The 18500-nt window shown below is 57.8% G+C and overlaps 3 protein-coding genes across 3 annotated transcripts in view; all 3 read right to left on the reverse strand.

Annotated features, from left to right (window-relative positions):
• PTGIR (prostaglandin I2 receptor) lies at positions 1-4437 on the reverse strand. The gene is made up of 2 exons (XM_045987322.1): positions 3357-4437; positions 1-2171 (listed from the first exon to the last, which is right to left on the reverse strand). Exons 1-2 carry the CDS (start codon positions 4122-4124, stop codon positions 1800-1802), a joined length of 1140 nt encoding a protein of 379 aa, XP_045843278.1. The 5' UTR covers positions 4125-4437; the 3' UTR covers positions 1-1799.
• Positions 2872-18500, reverse strand: part of DACT3 (dishevelled binding antagonist of beta catenin 3) — a 27860-nt gene continuing 12231 nt past the window's right edge. Inside the window, exon 5 of the transcript XR_006816159.1 lies at positions 2872-2883. The gene's annotated coding sequence lies outside the window, so the exon portion shown is untranslated. The remainder of the gene's footprint in view (positions 2884-18500) is intronic.
• Positions 11799-12251, reverse strand: GNG8 (G protein subunit gamma 8). Its single transcript, XM_045987324.1, has 2 exons — positions 12168-12251; positions 11799-11927 (listed from the first exon to the last, which is right to left on the reverse strand). Exons 1-2 carry the CDS (start codon positions 12249-12251, stop codon positions 11799-11801), a joined length of 213 nt encoding a protein of 70 aa, XP_045843280.1.

The following is an 18500-nucleotide window of genomic DNA, read 5'->3' on the forward strand; positions in this document are numbered from 1 at the left end:
TACCCATGACATAGAATAAACTATTCGAACGTGTGCAATTCAGACATTTAGTACATTCACGATCTTACGCAGTTCTTATGCAACTCTCGGCACTATTGGTTTCCAGAACATTTGCATCACCCCAAAAGGAAACCCATACCCCATAAGCCAGTTATCCTGACCAATCTTTAACTCCTCCCAGACACCCCCTTGTTCTTCTGTAATGTGATTTGAATCATAGCGGTGGAAAGACCCATGGAGGGAAATGTTGCCTTTTTTCAGCCCACATTTGCCCAGCTAGCCACATACAACAACAGCAACAATACGATTGCAGTAACTGCAACATTTTTGTGGTATTTATTCCAGGCAGGCCCAGTGCTCAGCTGCTTATCAGAGGCAATCCGTTAACCCTCTGCACCGCCCTATAAACTGAATTCTAGATAACCGATCGATCGTGATTCTGCACCAAAGGAAGAGGAGGCACAGAGATGCGAAGTTGGTAAGCAAACAACCGAGCTGGCTTCTGGAGACAGAAAGGTCAGCTTCCCACTGAGACTTCCTCCCCGCTGTGTGACCTGGGGCTGGGGATTACCCTCTCTGGACCTTGATTCCAGTGTCTGTTGAAAGGTTCCAATGACAGCAGGGCTGAGGTGCTGTTCTCCCTCCAGAGGCCCATGACTCCCTACCCGGCCTGTCCCCAGGTTCACATTTACCCTTTTAACCCCAGATCAAGTGCTTTCAACCCTGGAACAACCTCAAAGGGGAACTGGGTGGGGTTGGGGGTGGGGGAACCGGGCTTTCCCAAACACCACTTCCCTTCCTGCCAGTTGGCTCCCTCCTGAGCACCCTTGATCTTGGGCCTCTGTTTAGGGCAGGAGAAGCCTGAAGGCTGGAAATCACCCCAGCGGAGTCCAGGATGGGGCAGGGACTGGTCTGTCGGGCTGCTCGCTGTTGAATGAATGAATGAGCTTTTTTGCGAGGGCTCTGAGAATGCAGGAGGTGAGGGCAGGCTTTGTAGGTAAGCCACAGCTACTCATCCAGAGACAGGCTGTGTCCCCTGCGGGGGTCCCTGGGATCCCTAACCCCCATGCCTTTGTCCTCCAGCTTCTCCATCCCCCCACCAACACACACACACCCGGGCTTCCACGGTCCACGTCTTGCGGCCCACCGAGGTACGCGTCCAGCTGTGCTCCTTACAATGCAGCAGTCTCTCCTTACTCTGGCCTCCCCCTTGGAGGGTGGGGGCGGGGGCTTCCAAGTCTGATGGGAAATCAGGAGTGAGGGGAGGCCGGGAGCTGGTCCAGGAATCGCTGCGTCCCAGGAGGCAGAGAGGGTCTGGCTTTTAAAGCGGCTTGGGAGAGGATCTGGACTGTTCATGGGGGCTTGGGGTGGGCAGCCGGGCACCCTGAACAGGTGTGGGTCAGAGCCGGAAGCGAAACCAGAGCCGACCTGAACGCACAGAAGCTTCTGGGAAACTTTTCTGCCTTCTAAATATTTAGACAGTGAGATGGATGGGCACACGAGGGCCAGACCGGACTGGCTGGGCCCAGGGCTATTTTGAGAGAAGTGTTCCTTTTTGCTCCAGGACAGACGTTCCCCGTCTCCCTCCCTCTTCTCCCAGAGCCTGTCAGGGCCACCCCCTGAGAAGGAGAAATAAGGAAATAGCAGCTGATTGCCCCCCCCCCGCATTCAGGGGGGTCAAGATTCCGGCAGGCAAGGACTCCAGGGGCTCACTTCCTCTCACCCGCAGACAGCCATGGCCCCGAGCGTGGGGCTCCTGCTCCCCGCCCCCAGGGGCAGGAGATCCCAGGCAGCCGATGTCAGCAGAGGGAGCAGCTGGCTGCGGACCCCAATTTGGATGATGTACCCACAGTGCTGCCAGCTCGCTGCGCCCTCGGCCCCTCGCCCCAGGCGGACAAAGGTACCCGGTTCCCCTCTTTCCCCCGGGGAGTGGTGGGAGCCCTCGAGTCCTTCCTCCTGGAGATGGACCGGCAGAGGGGTGCCTGCGAGTTGCCGTGGGTGGGCCGGGGACCCAGGCAGCAGAACCACAGCCTGAGCCTCTGGAAGACAGCCTTGCGGAACAGGATGAAGACCCAGGGGTCCAGGATGGGGTTGAAGGCGTTGAATCGGAAGGCACGGAGGTCCCCCATCTCGCTGCTGTCTGGGGCGATGGCCTGTGTGAAGCCTCGGATCTGGGGACAGGGCGGGGGTGTCAGGAAGCACCCCCCCCAATCCTCGCCCCACCCCGAGCACCCCCCTGCCCCCACTCCCCTCCTTCCATGCGCTTCCTGGCAGGAATGAGGGAGAGGTTCCCTGCCACAGGGGCAGGAAATAAGATATGACGAAAAGTAAGTGAGAAATGCATCTGGGGAGCAAAGAGAGAGAAAGCCCCAGGAAACCACCAGCCTAAAGGTCGGAGGTCGTGTGGGTAAGGCCTGGGGCTACAGCTGTGTGAGTCATCTGTAATCCCCGGCATTTTACAGAAAGAGAAGCCGAGGGGCACCTGGGTGGCTCAGTGGTTTAAAGCCTCTGCCTTCGGCTCAGGTCATGATCTCAGGGTCCTGGGATCAAGCCCCGCATCGGGCTCTCTGCTCAACGGGGAGCCTGCTTCTCCCTCTCTCTCTGCCTGCCTCTCTGCCTACTTGTGATCTCTGTCTGTCAAATAAATAAATGAAATCTTTAAAAAAAAAAAAAAAGAAAGAAAGAGAAGCCAAGGCCCAGAGTACAGGGCAGGGGAGAGGCAGGGAGGATGATTACAGGGGGCTCCCCCGATCCAATTCCTGGGAGGCAGGCAGGAGCTCTGCCTGAAAGGGGCAAGGCCCGGTGGGGCAGAAGTGAGGGGGTGAGGGCGGGGTCTGGGAGGTTGGGGGGGTGATCAGACTCCGAGGAGCCTGAGGTCCAGACCTGGCTCTGTGTGACTGTGGACAAGATCCGTCACCCTCTGTCTGTAAAAACAATGACGGGACAGGAACTTGGTTCCACTCCTTGCCAAGTGCTTGTGGAAGGGGTACCTAAGGTCATCCGAAGATGATCTGAGAGAGAATTTGTGACCCGCAGGGCAGACACAGAACCACGGTTCCAGGACGGGAGGATCTGATTATCTTATGACCATTACAGGGGGTGGGGGAAGGTTGGGGTGTGTTTGGGGGGGTTGCCGCAGATAAGAAAGGGGTGAGCCAAGGGCTCGGGAGGGGAGAGACCTCTCCAGAAAGTTGGGAGCTGTCTGACCGCGCCCAAAGCCTCTGACCTCTTGGGATCCCAGTGTCCCTGTCTGGGAACTAGACTACCCCGCTGGCAGACCTAGCTGGGGCTGCCCTCCTCCCTCCTCCCTCCCCCCCCACCCCCCTTCCCCCACTCCAGCCACCAAGGGGACTCACCGTGAGGGGCAGGGAGCACACGGCCATGATGACCGTCATGAGGGCCAGCAGAATGAGGTGGTCCACCTCGTCCTCTCCCGCCCGGGGCCCGGGGACCGGGGGGCCCTGGTGGCGCGTCTGCTGGCGGTGCATGCGACAGAGGCTCAGGGTGACGGAGCTGTTGCACAGCACGATGGCAGCCACCAGCAGGGCCATGAGGCTGGCGTAGGCCAGCGAGAAGGCGCGGCCGCCGGCCTCCGTGGAGCGCATGCGGATGAAGCACCAGCTGCCGGGGCAGTACTGCTGGTGTTGGCCCAGGCCCAGCAGGGGCAGCGCGCAGAAGAGGCCGCAGAAGGCGTAGACGGCAGGCAGGGCCAGGCGGGCGCAGCGCGGCCCGTCCAGCTGGGTGTACACGTAGGGGTGGCTGAGCGCCAGACAGCGCTCCACGGCCATGGCGAAGAGGATGAGCATGGAGGCCAGGCCGAAGAAGGTCATGGCGAAGGCGAAGGCGTCGCACAGGGCGGGCCGGCCCCGGGCCAGGCCCAGCAGTGAGCTGTTGCGGGCGTAGGCCACGAACACGGCCGGGCTCAGGAAGCAAGTGCCCAGCAGGTCGGTGACCGCCAGTCCAGTGACCAGCACAGCGAAGGCCGAGGGTCGTGAGCGTCGCCGCGCCCCCAAGATGCCCAGGGCCAGCCCGTTGCCCACCACGCCCGCCACGAACATCAGGGTGCTGGTGGCCGGGCCCACCGAGTCCCTCACATAGGTGAGGTTCCTGCACGAGTCGGCCATCCCCCACGCCCCACGGCCTCGGGTGCGGACTGGACTAGAGAGGTCCCCGGGGGGCAGGTGGGGGTGGGGGAGAGGGGGAGCTCAGACGCCCACCGCCCTCCCCATGGGCCACCCCTTCTCCCTGTGTGTGCGCGGCTGGCTGGCCGGCTCTCTGCCTCTCTCCTCCTCTCTCCTTCGTCCTTCCTTCCCTCTCCCTAGTTCTGTCCTTCTCCCCCACTTGCCCACCACCCCGTCTCTCCTTCTGCCTCTCCCTCTCCCCCACGCCTGGGCCCTCTACCTGCTCTCACCGCACCTCTGCCTTCTCGCTCAGTCCCTTCCTCTGTGCCCTGCTCTCCGGTCTGCTGGCTCTACGGTCTCTGCCTCTTCAAGAAAGCTGCTCCTTACTTCCCTCCCTCCTCCCTCCTCCCTTCTCATCTAGCCTGCTCGCCCCAGCTTTTTCATTTCCTCTGACTGCCCCGCCTTCCCTCCCCCTGCCTGTTCCAGAGGGCGCCCCCTGCTTCCTCCCCCCTTCCCTGGCCCGCTCCCTCCAACTCTCCTGCCCAGTGCAGCCCAGTCCACCTCTGCCTTCCCTCCCTGCTTCCTCTCCTGGTCTCATTCCCTGAGCCACCTGCCGCTTCCCCACACCTAGGTCTCTGCCCTTCTCTGCCCCTCCCCAGCATCTCCCTGAGTCATCACACCCTGGAGCACACCAAGACCTGAGGGGCACAGCTGGCTGGTCTGAGAGGCTGTCTGGGGGTGGCCTCTGGGATCTATTCTGGGCTTCAGGCCCCGGGGTTAGGACATTGCCCAGGGATTGAGAAATGACTAGGAAATTCCTCCCCGATGTAGTGTTTTTCAGCCACTACTGAGATTTCTGCTCCCCCAGACACAATTCACTCCTTCCAGAAGGCCAGGGAAGGAGATGGTGGGGCTCGAGAAAGAACACCAGTCCCTGGAGTTTGTCCTAGGGTGCAAGCCGATCGACACGGCTGAGTCTTGGGGAGACAGATTCCAGGGAGGAGGGTTTTGGTGTCCAGCAGTCTGCCGGGGACAGGCCCCAGGACTTCCAAGAGCATCAGAGGGGAGTGCCCTCCCACTCTCTTGCTTCTTGCTCCAGCAAGCCCAGGCCCCAGGCCAAGCCCCGGAGACCTTGACTTCAGGAATAATATTTTGGCCACAGACAGCCATTCAGGATTCCAAGATCATTGTCATGTCCGACTTTCCCACACCTCCCCAAACACACCCCAGCCATCACCCCCGGGCCCATGTTCTCAGCCCACATGTCCCTGCTGCCCATACAGTGGTCACAGCCCCGGACCCCACAGAGTCGATGGCTTCCCATGCAACCTCCCCACCCAGAAGGGCCAGAGCCCCTCTCAGATGCCCGTTATTTCTGAGGGAGGCAGTTTAAGTGGAGAGATTACAAACTCGGGGCCTCATTCATTTGACTTGAGTTCCTGTCCCCGTTCCACCACCTCTCTGCAGCGTGATGACCTGGGTGAGAACGAGAAGCCGGTGTGCCTCCGTTTCCTCATCTGTACAATGAACCCCAGCTTCATGGGCCAGGCAGCCGGCCATGGCCAGTGGCCCGTGCCAGAGTCCTCTCTGTGACAAGGAGAGCGCGTGCACACATGTGTCATGTCCGAGCCCTGGAGAGGATGCTCCCGATGCCAAGGACTGGACACTGGGTAGCTGCAGACTTCCCTTTTCTGCACCCAAGCCCCTCGGTGACCACAACTGCCTCACCCCTTTCCCCCTCTCCCTATCACCCATGCGCAGCGGCACCCCAGCTTCCGGCCTCAGCTCCAGCCACGCCAGGGGCTTGGGGAGGTGCCCGGAGCGCATGGGCCTCGGGCCTCCTGGCTCTGCAGCTCCCCCCACTGCCCTGGTTTCTGCAATCCCCAGGCAGACCAGCAGGAACTCAGGAAGTTATATGATATTAATGAGGGATGATGCCTGGCGGGCTTATGTCCTGTGGCAGCATCAGGGGAGTTGGGGGGCGGGGCGGGGCAGCTCTGGCTCCTAGAGCCTCCCTCCCCCTGGCTTCCTGTCCCCACCAGGGACTGATGAACATTCAGGAAGTCCACTCGGCTCCCAGGCCCAGTGTAGCCTGGCCTCTGGCACCCTGCCCCACTCCAGGCCTCAGTTTATCCTCCTGTCCCCTGGGGACCAGGAGGGCCAGCATCCCTGGCGTCCGTCGTATGCTCTCGGGCAGGTGGGGGAGGCAGCGACTCTAATGAGAGGTCGCCAAGGCTGGTTTCAGTGCTGGAACCCCTCCACTCATTTTCCGGAACCCCGGCATCCTGCCCATCGGTGACCACGCCCACAGCCAGGGCCACAAAGTGTTCCTCTTCCCTCAGGTGTCTTGGGGGTGAGAAGTCACTCCAGCTGGGCTGTGAGGGGGCAGCTTCCAGGACTGGGAGTGGGGGGGAGTGTGGGAAGGAACAGCTCCGGGAGGGTGAATCAGCCTCCCTTCTCCTCTCCCACAGCTTGAACAGGACTCAGGAATGCCCAGAAGGACTATGGACAGGGGCAGAGGAGGGAGGGCGGCCCAGGGACAACCGGGAATGGCCAGCACAGTACCTGGAAGGGGAAGACCGGCACCCGGGAGGGGCGTGCAAGGGACTGTGGCGGACACGTGAACTTCAGGCATGGGTCTGTGTGACATTGGTGGGGCCTGCGGAACTGAAGTAAGCATTTTAAAAAAATATTTTTCTTGGGGCGCCTGGGTGGCTCAGTCGTTAAACGTCTGCCTTCAGCTCAGGTCATGATTCCAGGGTACTCGGGCCGAGCCCTGCATCTGGCTCCCTGCCTAGCTGGAGGTCTGCTTCTCCCTCTCCCACTCCCCCTGCTTGTGTTCCCTCTCTCACTGTGTGTCTCTCTCTGCCAAATAATTAATAAAATCTAAAAAAAAAATTTATTTATTGGGGCGCCTGGGTGGCTCAGTGGATAAGCGTCTGCCTTGGGCTCAGGTCATAAACCAAGGGTCCTGGGAACGAGCCCCACATGGGGCTCCCTACTCCGCGGGAAGGCTGTGTCTTTCTCTCCTACTACCCCTGTTTGTGTTCCCTCTCTCGCTGTGTCTCTGTCAAATAAATAAAATCTTTAAAAAAATATTTTATCTATCTATCCGAGGTGCGGGGAGGAGCAGAAGGAGAGGGACAAGCAGACTCCCCGTTGAGTGTGGAGCCCAACATGGGGGTCAACCCCACGAACCCCAGAGATCATGACTTGAGCTGAAACCAAGAGTCAAATGCCCAACCGAGTGAGCCACCCAGGCGCCCCCTACCGGCGCATTTTGACAGCACCGTGAATGTGTGTGCTTGTGGGCACCGTGGCTGTGACTGGGCATGATTTTCTCAACTACCTATTTGTACGTCTGTGTTCTTTTGTCCACCTCGCTGTGGGTCTGTGCGTGCGTGGTTATACTGTGGGCGCATAGGCTTCATTATGGCTGTGTCTCCGTGTGTGTGTGTGTGTTTGCTTGCACGGAGGGACTGCCTGGCGCAGGGGGAAGAGGGCGGCTTTGGAAGGGCCCCTCCTGCCCCTCACCAGTCACTTGCTGTGTTGTGAGACTCTGGACAACGACTTCCCCTGGCTCAGCCTGGATGTTCTTCGTTGCGTGACTGCCTTGCCCCTGTTGGGGGTGTGGTGCGAAGATTAGGGACCGAGACCCCCTGCCTGCCTCCAGGAAGCCCTCAAACCAGCTGCTGGCATTGTTACTATTCGATCGACAAACTCTCACCCACTTCCAGGGTGCCGAGGGTGAGGGGTGCAGAGGGGCTCTGAGGGCACCATCTGATGGACGCGTGTTCCCAAGTGGCAAGGAAGGGCAGAGCAGGAGCCTGAGCTCAGAAATCCTCCACTGAGTCATCCGCAGCCCTGGGCCTCTCCCACGCCTGCTTGGTGGCCATGCCTCCAGCTGCCTGCCCAGGCCGCCTCCGGACCTGCCCCTGAGCTAAGACCCTGCTCACCCGGGGCCTGACCTTCTCCTGACTCCCTGATGTCCTGACCCTGCCCTGGGAAGAGGTTGGCCCTACCTCGGACCCCTCCCTGCCCACACACACACATACAAACGAGCACAGGCGCTCTCACCCATCCCATCAGCTGCTCACACCCGCCAAGCCTACCTGTCTACCTGTGTCCTCCCGCTGCTGCAGGAAGTTGCTGTGTGACCATCCTGACCTGTCCCTCATTGCCAGGTGCCAACGCCTTCAGACAGAGGCCATTTGTCTCTGCCCACCACCCTCTCCTCCACCCCGAATGGGCCCTTGCCTACCTACCAGCCTCTGCTTCTCATCCCTGCTCCAAGGGGCTCTACTCTTGCCATCCCCACCCTGCCTTTGCCTGGCCTGGGCCCCTCCTCTGAGATGCCCTCACTTCTGTCCCCCAGGCCCCCCTCCAACACCTCCAGTCCCTCCTAAACCCTCATCCATCAGGGTCCACTCCAACCTCAAGCCCCAACTGGCCAGGTGCTGTCACTTCCCTGAGCCTGATTCCATGCCTATAAAATGGGGGTAAACAAAGTCCTTTGGGGGGTCATCTGAGAATTAAGTGAGGTGGGGCTTCAGAAACGGGACTCTAATAAGTGATGGTCATAGCTGTGACTCGGGGCCACCCCTCCTCCAAACCCCCTCAGCAGAGCCCAGCACGGCTCAGAGCATGTGGAGTGCAAAGAGCAGACAGCTGCTGGGAGGGGCAGCCTAGCGCCCTTCAGGGTCTGGGGTGAAGTGGCACGGGACTGCTAGCAGCAAGCACTTCTGCAGGTGGTACCCTCTCTGCCTCTTGGCCTGGCTCCGACCCCAGAGCTGACCTCACAGGGGAGGCTGGCCGGAAAGAGCAGCGGGTAACCAGAAGCTGGTACTACAGTCATACCCGCTAACAAGATTACCCAGGTTTGCATGCATGGATGCTGGTCACCGGGACCTGCCCTGTCTAGCTCATCCAGCATCCGCCCCAACCCCCCTGCCTCCCTCCCACACCTCCTCCAGGTAGACCTCCTTCCTGCCAGCCCTCCCTTCCCCACACTGGGTCATCCAGTCCCCTTGCTTCTTTTGACTTCCATACCCCAAGACCAGGAATGTAAAGGAGGAAGGATCCACAATACACAGGTCCCACGATTTCAGCTCTAAAAGGATCTAAATCCCAACGGTCTATGCTCAGGAAATCCTTACACTCCTGAAGTGCAGAGCCCTGGATCCCTGCCGGACAAAGGAACAAGATTCTGGCCCCACAGGGTCGAAATACTCCAGAATTCCAGCCCTCTGAGGTCCACGATTCTAGATTCCCCTGCATCTCAGTTTCTAGGATGTAAGGATGCTGGGTCTGAGAAATTCCAGAATCCTCTGGCAACTTCCCTCCCAGTAACCCTACTCCCCAGCTCCACCCGGCCCTCCAGCTCATCCTTGGCTCTCTCTGTCCCCAGTGTCTCCCGGGGCTCCCACAGACATGATGCAAGTCGGCCTGGAGCCAGCTGAGAGGGGTGGGAGGCAGGAGGGAGATGTAATTACAGCTGGTCCTGCCTCAACCCAACAGGAAGCTCAGAGTTGGGGCCCAGGGGACCCTAATCCAATGTGAATAATGGAGCACTCACCAGAAACACACAGGGCCCAGTGAGCCAGCTCCATCCAGATTCGGGGGTCTGGCCCCCATTAGCCCCAGGCTGGGAAACACAGGTGTTAGTCCGGAGAAAAGAGGAAGTGGGGATGAGGAGATGGGAGGGGGTCTCTAACCCCATGGCCCTCCAGCCAACCTGGTAAAATGATTGACCAAACCCACAGCTCACCCAATCTGCATCTCATTTCCTTTTAAGATTTTTTAATGTATTTCTTTGAGGGAGAGAGAGAGCACAAGCAGTGGGGAGCAGCAGGAGGAGAGAGAAGCAGTCTCCCTGCTGAGCGGGGAGCCCCACGTGGGACTTGATCCCAGGACCCCAGGATCATGACCTGAGCCGAAGGCAGACACCCAACCGACTGAGCCACTCAGGCACCCCTTCATCTCATTTCAGCAGACATTCAGGACGTGACACGTTCCACTCTAAGAAGCCCCTGACTCAGGCTCCATGAAAAATAACACCCAGCACTGAGGCTTCTTAAGCAGGAGACGTTGGGGCATGGTGTTGACTTTGGAGAACTGGAAAGCCCAGGTCCCACCTCCCAGTCTCTGGTCACCCTGAGGAGGATACGGGTCTGAGATCACCCACACTTCCACTTTGGGAGAAGCTGGAAATAAGGACTTTTAAGCAAAGGACTCCTATTTTTCCATTGGGTCACTAAGTCAAGAACATTTTTTAAACATTATGTAGGCCAAAAGTAAAGAACCAAAAATAAATGAATAAATAAAAGACGAAATAAATAGAACTGTAGGCTAGAAATGTCCTGTGGGCCACCCATGTGTGAACTGAGAAACAGGGCAGGAACCAGAGCTGTCACAGTCCTCCCTGTGTCCTCAGGACAAAGAAATAACTGTTGAAGGAAAGAATAGTATTAATACATATTAATACATATTAATTTGTATGTTAATTAATTAATACATATTAATACAAATACATATTAATTTGTCTCCTCCCCCTCTAGCCATGTTTCTCTCTCCTCCTGGTCCCCAGGTTGTAAGTTTTTTTTAAAGATTATTTACTTATTTATTTGACACAGAGAGAGAGACAGTACAAGCAGGGGAAGCAGGAGAGGGAGAAGCAGATTTCCCACTGAGCAGGGAGCCCAATGTGAGGCTTGATCCCAGGACCCTGGGATCCTACCTGAGCTGAAGACAGACGCTTAACCGACTGAGCCACCCAGGCGTCACTCCTGGTCCCCAAGTTTTATTATCACCCTGTCTCAGCTCAGATGTCCCCTCCTCCAGGAAGTCCTCCCTGATTCCTAAGCAGAGTCAAGTATATCCTCTGAGCTCCCCCACCCCAGACCTGCCCACTCCGGGTCACCATTATCTGGGGATAGGTCTACCTCCCTCCCAAGGGTTTCTGAGCCCCAAGAGGGCAAGGCCAGGGCTGTCTCAGTCAACCAGTTCCTAGCTTCACCCAACGAGACTGGTCGCACAGCAGCTACCACAGAAATGAATGAAAAACAAATATTGCTAAGTGTTAAGTGCTAAGGACTAAGGATAGAGGTAAGTGCTAAGGACATAGGTAAGCCTGCGGCAGAGGGTGGTCATTCAGGGAGGTGAGAAAGGGGCGACGGGCACAGGGACTCCTAAAAATCTACAGCCCGAGAGAGGAGAGAGGCCAGCTCAGGGGTTGGGAGATTCAGCGCTGGAGGCCATGGTCCTCACCCCATTACCTCCTAGCTGTTGGAGGTAATGTTTGAATAAGGGACATCCTTTGGCTTAGTTTCCTCATATGCAAAATGGGTACTATACAAGCAGCCAGCTGCCTTCTGGGGCTACGGAAATGATTAAATAAATTCAGGATGGTGGAGTGCTCTGTGGAGGTCAGAGCCCAGAGAGTGCGTTTCCTCCCGAGCAAGCCTCGCGCCCACACACCACGCCCCACACACCCCGCGAGTCCTCACCCCCCAACACACTCCACACACACTCAGAAGAGATGAGAAGGGACGCAGGTTCCTCCATGACGGTCCCAAGCTCTGGGCGTGTCTCACTTTCCCGCAAAGCACGGGTCCCACCACAGTCACCACGTTTATTGGATCCATAGTTTGGCAGGGGAGGGTAAGCGGTCAGGAAGACTCAGAGCAGAACGCAAAACAGGCGCTTGTCGCGGAAGGGGTTCTCCGCGGCGGGTACCGGCGTCACCAGCGGGTCGTCCTTGGCGTGTGTCTCGCAGAAGGCGAGGAGTTCGGCCGCCGCCTGCGACACCTGGGGGCGCCCGAGTGATGTCCGTCTGTCGGCTGCCCAAGGCCCCGCCCCTCCCCCGGGCACGCCCCCAACCCCCTCCCCGGGCCCGGCTCCGCCCCCTTCGTGACCACGCCCCCGGTCCCGGTCCCGCCCCCGGGTCCCGCCCAGTTCCGAAGGGAATCTTCCCACCCCGCCCCAGCAGCGCCGGGCCCAGACCCCAGCCCCGGAGCCCCCGCCTTCCTCCCCACCTCCACCCCGCACCTTCATGCGGTCGATGTTCACCTCCAGCTTCAGCTGTTCCACCGTCTTGCGGGCCTCCGCGATCTTGGCCATGTTGTTGGACATGGCTGAGGGCGAGGAAGAGTTTAAAAGCCGGGAGGGAGTGGGGGGCCGAGGGGGTTAGACTGGGGCAAGTCTGAGTCCCCAGGTAAGGGTGGCAGTGATAGTGGGACCCGGCGACAGGCTTGTGGATGGAAGAGCGTACAGATGGGGTGCCCAGAGATGGCGGGAAGGACAGGAAAGCAGAGAAAGAGGAATGAGGAGACGTACAGATGGGGGACCAAGAGGCAGGCCAAAGGAGGGACAGAGGAACAGGGAGGAGAGGGGCATGGGAAGATGGTGGAGGGGTGCATAGGATGGGGTACCTAGAGGCAGGTGGAGGGAGGGACGGGAGAACAGGGCCACAGGTGCTGGATCGGGATCCAGGTGTCCTCAGCCCCCTGGCGGATAGAGCAGGAGCCAGGAGGGGGGCCCTCCCCAGGCCAATTAGCGGTGGCTCCGGGGAGAACATGGAATTAAGATCGCGGCGGGAAAGGCGCAGAGGGGGCCTCATTAAGGCCTTGGCAGCAGCTGCCCCCTCCGGCCCCCTTGGGGAGCTCCCCCACCCCAGCCCTGGCCACCTCAAAGGCTCCTCTGCTCATTAGCAGCCAGAGAGAGGGCTGGCGGAGGGGGGAAGGGCGGATGACCCAGGAACGACTGGGAGAGGGGCAGAGAGGATGGAGGGACAAATGGAGGGGCGGAGAGAGCGACCAAGTGATAGAGGGATAGACTGAGGCCCAGAAGAAATAGACTGGGGTGGGGGGTAGAGATGAGGGGATGGAGCCACGGAAGGAGTAGAGGGAGGGGAGGACTGATAGGGGGATAAAGAAAGGGACAGGTTGATCCAGGGGGACAAAGGGACAGAGCGGGGACAGAGAAGGGGAGGTGGAGGGTCTTGGAGGGATGGAGTAAGGGGGTGGGAAAGGAGAGAGATGGACAAATGGAGGGGTAGAGTGAGGCACAGCGGGGATAAAGGGACAGAGGAGAGAAGGGACAGGGGAACAGAGAGAGGGAGCCATTGGAGGGGCTGGGGGAGAGACAGACTGATGGAGACGCAGAAGTAGAAAGTCATTCATTCGCTCACTCATTCATTCATTCCCAGGCAGACAGACGAAGCTGCAATCGGGCAGAGGAATTAGCTGTGCGGTGGAGATCCGAGCCTCCTACCTGTTGCTGCTTCCGGGCTAGGATGGCGGGCAGGTGGTGGTGGCTGGGAGAAAACGTCTGGGTCCCCCCCACCCCCAGTCCCGCCCCACCCCCTCCCCTGGGGCTTAGCCCCTGAGGGCCCGCCTCCTCCTGCTGCCACTGCCGCTGTCCTCAGCGCCCTGGCAGCCTCAGGTCTGTGTCTATGGGTCCCCTCTGTCTGCCCCCTTCTTTGTCTTTCTCTTTCTGTGTCTCTGTCACTCCTGTTCTGGGTGTCTCTTGCTCTTCCCCTTTCTCTCTCCCAATCTTCGCTCTCGGTCTCTGTCCCTCTGGAACACACACACACACACACACACACACACACTCTCTCTCTCTCAGGAAAAGACAGTCTCCCAGTGTGCCCCACACCCTGTCCTTATTCCACATCACAAAAAAACTCTCCTGTGAGTCCTGCACGGCCTGTCACTCAGTCACATGTGTTTTCCCATCCTGTCACTGCTGCCACCCCACCCCAGCCCCTCACACAGAGGCGCACACTGCCTCGCTGTCTCACAACCAACCCGCACGCTCCACACACAGGGTCCTACGGTGCCACAGCCACTGAGCCCCTCAAACTGCCACAAAGCGTCCATGCCACCTCGCACAAGCACAGATATCCTTTTTTTTAAAAAAAGATTTTATTTATTTATTTGACAGAGAGAGATCACAAGTAGGTAGAGAGGCAGGCAGAGAGAGAGAGGAGGAAGCAGGCTCGCTGCGGAGCAGAGAACCGATGCGGGGCTCGATCCCAGGACCCTGAGATCATGACCTGAGCCGAAGGCAGCGGCTTAATCCACTGAGCCACCCAGGCGCCCCAAGCACAGATATCCTATCTTAGACTGTCCCGTGTACGAACAGAATTTCACCCAGTGTCACACACAATCTCTCGAGACGTCCGTCACACACATTCGCAGGCAGCTGAAACTTGGGTCTCACACCTGACAGCAACTTCTGCCACACTTTTTGTCAGGGTCTCACATGGTGACATGGAATTACTCACGTGACATCTTTGGGGAGCACTGTCACAAACACTCTGTGGTGTTACATGGTGACACACAGTCACACGTCCAGTGACCCCCCCCACATACAGTCACACTCGCTCTTGCACAATCTGTTGGTGTCACACACAGTCTTACACAGTCCCTCACAGAGTGTCCCCTCCACACACTGTCATGCACACAAGCTGCTGCTAAGCCTTGCACAGTCCACACCCAACACAGCCGTCCCCACTCTCACCCTGCAGTCTCGTGTGGCGCACACATTTACGGGCACAAGATCTCGCTCGTCTTTTCATCTCCAAGGGCCCCACACAGTGACACACGCCCTCGTGCACTGTCACAACACTGTGACAGTCTTTCACTATCCCACACGATCTGTGCCACACAGAGTCATACGGTTTCTCACAGTCCGTCAGTGTGGCTGATATATACTGTCATACTCACATGGTCCCTCTGTCACCCCCTCTCCCCTGGGGCCTGTCACACCGCCTTCTCACACCACCTCTGAGTGTGTCCCACTCATCCTGTCTCACTCTCTGTCACACATCATCTGCCGTGTGACACACACAGCACTCGTGTCCTCCCCATGTTGCACACTGTGCCACACAATCTCTCGCTCTCAGGTTGTCTCTTAATGTCTCAACCGGTCCCCCGAATAGTGTCTCAGGCACACCCAGCCTCAAGGGGTCCCACGCAGTCACCCGCGCGTCATCTCTCCCATCTCGCATACACCATCGCACACAGCCTCTCAGTGTAACACATGGTTTCACAGTCATACCCTTTGGCCGGTAGTCACAAAACCTCCCAAGGTCACACAGCCACACACCAACCTCTGGCGTCATGCACGATCTCACGGTAGTACACACTCACAGTCTCTTGGCGTCACACGCCATTCCCCGGTGTCACCCAGGGGCACCCACGGTGTCTCTCCAGCCCTGGGCACAGGCCTGCGGGCGCCCACATTCAGCCCTCGGACCTCTCGCGACTGCCCCATGATGGCCACACGGGGGCGCCCGTGGCCCGCCGACGCCGAAGCCGTAGGCGGAGGTGAAAGTTGGGAGGGCAAGCTGCAGACCCCGGAGGAAGACCCGGACACAGAAGGGTGGCGGGGGCTGGAGGCCAGAGGGAGAGAACTGAAGATGGACTGGGACAAGAGAAGTTCAAAGAGAGGGGGTAGAGAGTTGCAGAGAGAGGCACTGTGGCAGAAAGACAGGCAGAGACAGAAATTTGGAGAGTTGGAGACCTAGGGAGTAGGTGCAACAGAGACAGGCAGAGGAGGGCAGAGACAGAGATGTGCAGGGTATAGGAGAGACACACAGACATGTAGAGAGTCAGGGGCGCTTCCGTGGCTCAGTTATCAAGCGGCTGCCTTCCGCTGGGGTCATGATCCCAGAGTCCTGGAATCGAGTCCCACCTCGGGCTGCCTGTTCAGCAGGGAGCCTGGTTCTCCCTGTCCCTCTGCGTGTCGCTCTGCCTACTTGTGTTCTTCTCTGTCAAATAAATAAAATCTTTAAAAAAGAAAATAAATAGAGAGAGTCAGAGACAGGGACCGAGAAACGCTGACACCTAGAAACACAGAAGGGAGCAGACGAACGAACTCGCACACCCAACGGCCCAGAGGAGCTGGTGGCGGAGGCGGGGCCTGCAGGGCGCGCCCCAGGGGCGTGGCCCGGGCGTTCTGGTGGGCGTGGCTGGGGGCGGGGTTCCGAAGAGGCGCGTCCCGGGGCTGACCATTAGGGGCGTGGGTTGGCGGAGGCGAGTCCCGAGCGGCGGGTGTTGGGGGAGAGGGGGTCTCCACGCAATCAGCCCATCCAAATTCGGTTTTTACCGACTGCATGGGGAAGCGAGACGGGCTGGAAGGGGACGCCGGCCAAGGTGCCTGGCAGCGATTTGATATGAGGGTATCAGACCCTGACTCCCCCGCCCCCAACCCCGCAGTAACAACCGGCCCAGGTGGGGGAGGGGAACCGGGCTCACATCTGGAAAGCATCAGGCGCGCCGGACGTGCCAGGGCCCCGGGCCCGGCTGCAGAAGGGGGAGGGGAGCTAGGGCGCCCTCGTCCTCCCCCTTAACGGGGTCTGCCGGCGCCGGGGAGGGGCCTGGGCTTGCGCCGAGCCTCTGCGCCTCCCGCAGCTGGTTTCCATCAGCAGTTTTGGCCCGGGCCGCCCCCAAGGAGGAAACCCAGCTTAGAGTGGGGGAAGACAGGGTGACGACCCAGTCTCCTATCCCCCTCCCTGACGGCAGCCAGACGCTGGGGGACGGGGGAGACGGACTGACCGACGCTGCTGAACCGTTCATAACCTCCATTTCTCGCTGGAGCTGCAAACCTCAGCCGTCTTTCCACCCGCATAACTTTAGTTTCCAGGTGTGCAATGCTGTCTTGTGCCGCAAAGGAATGGCCCCAGCCTCGGAGTCCATGGTATTGTTGTGCCCGTTTTTTGGAGGAGAAAAACTGAGACCCTGGATTTGGCTTCAGTTCTAGCTTTAATTATTCAAGAAGTGTGCAGTGAATGCTAACAGTAACTCTAAGGTCGAATACCCCATCACCTATTGTCTATTTCCGGCTGGATGTCTGGTGGGTATGACACTGAGCTCCAGATTCTACCTGCAAACCCTCTTCCTACTGCAGTTCCAACCACCTGATAGGAACTCTTAACTTCCCTCCCTCTCTCACACCACTGATCTAGTGACAAATGCCATTAATGCCGACTTCTGGCTGTCCCCAATGCACAGTCACTTCTCACCTCCTCTGCTCTCCACACTCTGGTCCAGCCACCATTCCTCACTGGCTTCTCTCATCCTGGTCCCCACAGACCAGCCAGAGGGATCCTGTGGAGACGAAGTCCCCAGATAATAGCAAATGTTAGCGAGGAGGTGGCAAAATTGGAACCCTCACACACTGGTGGTGGGAAGTAAAATGTTGCGGCCACTGTAGCAGTCATTCTGCATTCATTCAGCAGCACAACAGTCTTGACAGTTCTTCAAAAGGTTAAGGTCCCCAGATGACCCAGCAATTCCACTCCTAGGAACTGACCTTAAAAAAAACCCCGAAAACATACATCCACACAAAGACTTGTACATGAACGTTCGTGGCACCATGATTCATAATAGCCCCCAAGTGGAAATGACCCAAATATCAACGGATGAGTGGAAAACGAAATGTGGTCTGTCCAGACTGTGGGATAGCATTTGGCAGTAAAAAGAAACAAAGTACTGACACGTGCTACCACAGGCTGAACTTTGAGAGCATCATGCTAAGTGAAAGAAGTTGGTCCCAAAAGGCCATGTATTGCCTAATTCCATTGATATGATATGTCCAGAATAGGCCAATATACAGGGACAGAGACAGGATCCGATGAGTGGTTTCCAGGGGGGAATAGTGGACGATGACAGCTAAGGGTGCAAAATTTCTTATTGGGATGGAAATATTCACAACTGTGTGAATATATGAAACACCTCTGAACGCTACACTTATATGGGTGAATTTTATGGTAGGTGAATTATATCTCAGTAGAACTGTTAATCCTTTCACCTCCCTCCCTCCCTCCCCACCCTGGGAAAAACCCAAATCCCTCTTGTGCTAAGAATTCTCCCATGTCTCCCACCTCCCTCAGAGTACAAATCAAAATTGTCACCAAAGCCCATGACGCCCCATGCAATGCGGTGGGCCCTACCATTTTCTGCCCTCCACCCTGGCTCCTATCACCACTGCTGTCCGTCCCCCCAAGACATTCACAAGCTTCCCTCCCCCACCTCGTTCAGATCTCTGGTCAAATGCCATTTCTCAAATAGATCATCCCCGATCACTCTGCTTCCCCATCCCACCCAAGTCCCTCATATCTCTACTCAGTTTTTTCCCCATAGTCCCTGTCACCTTTAACAAATTATACAATTTATTTACTTATTAAGTCAACAGCCTTGCCCCTTCCCCAGCTCCCACCCTGGTAAGCAGTTTCTTTTGCACCCTTGTAGAAATAATCCATATAGCAAACAGGCTATACAGGCCACTGCTTAAGAGCATAGATTCTTAGGCAGCTTGAACTTAAATCTGGCTTTGCTACTGATTAACTTACTTGAGGCAAGTTATTTAACATCT

The sequence above is a fragment of the Meles meles genome, chromosome 19, assembly GCF_922984935.1.
Source record: "Meles meles chromosome 19, mMelMel3.1 paternal haplotype, whole genome shotgun sequence".
Lineage (NCBI taxonomy): Eukaryota > Metazoa > Chordata > Mammalia > Carnivora > Mustelidae > Meles > Meles meles.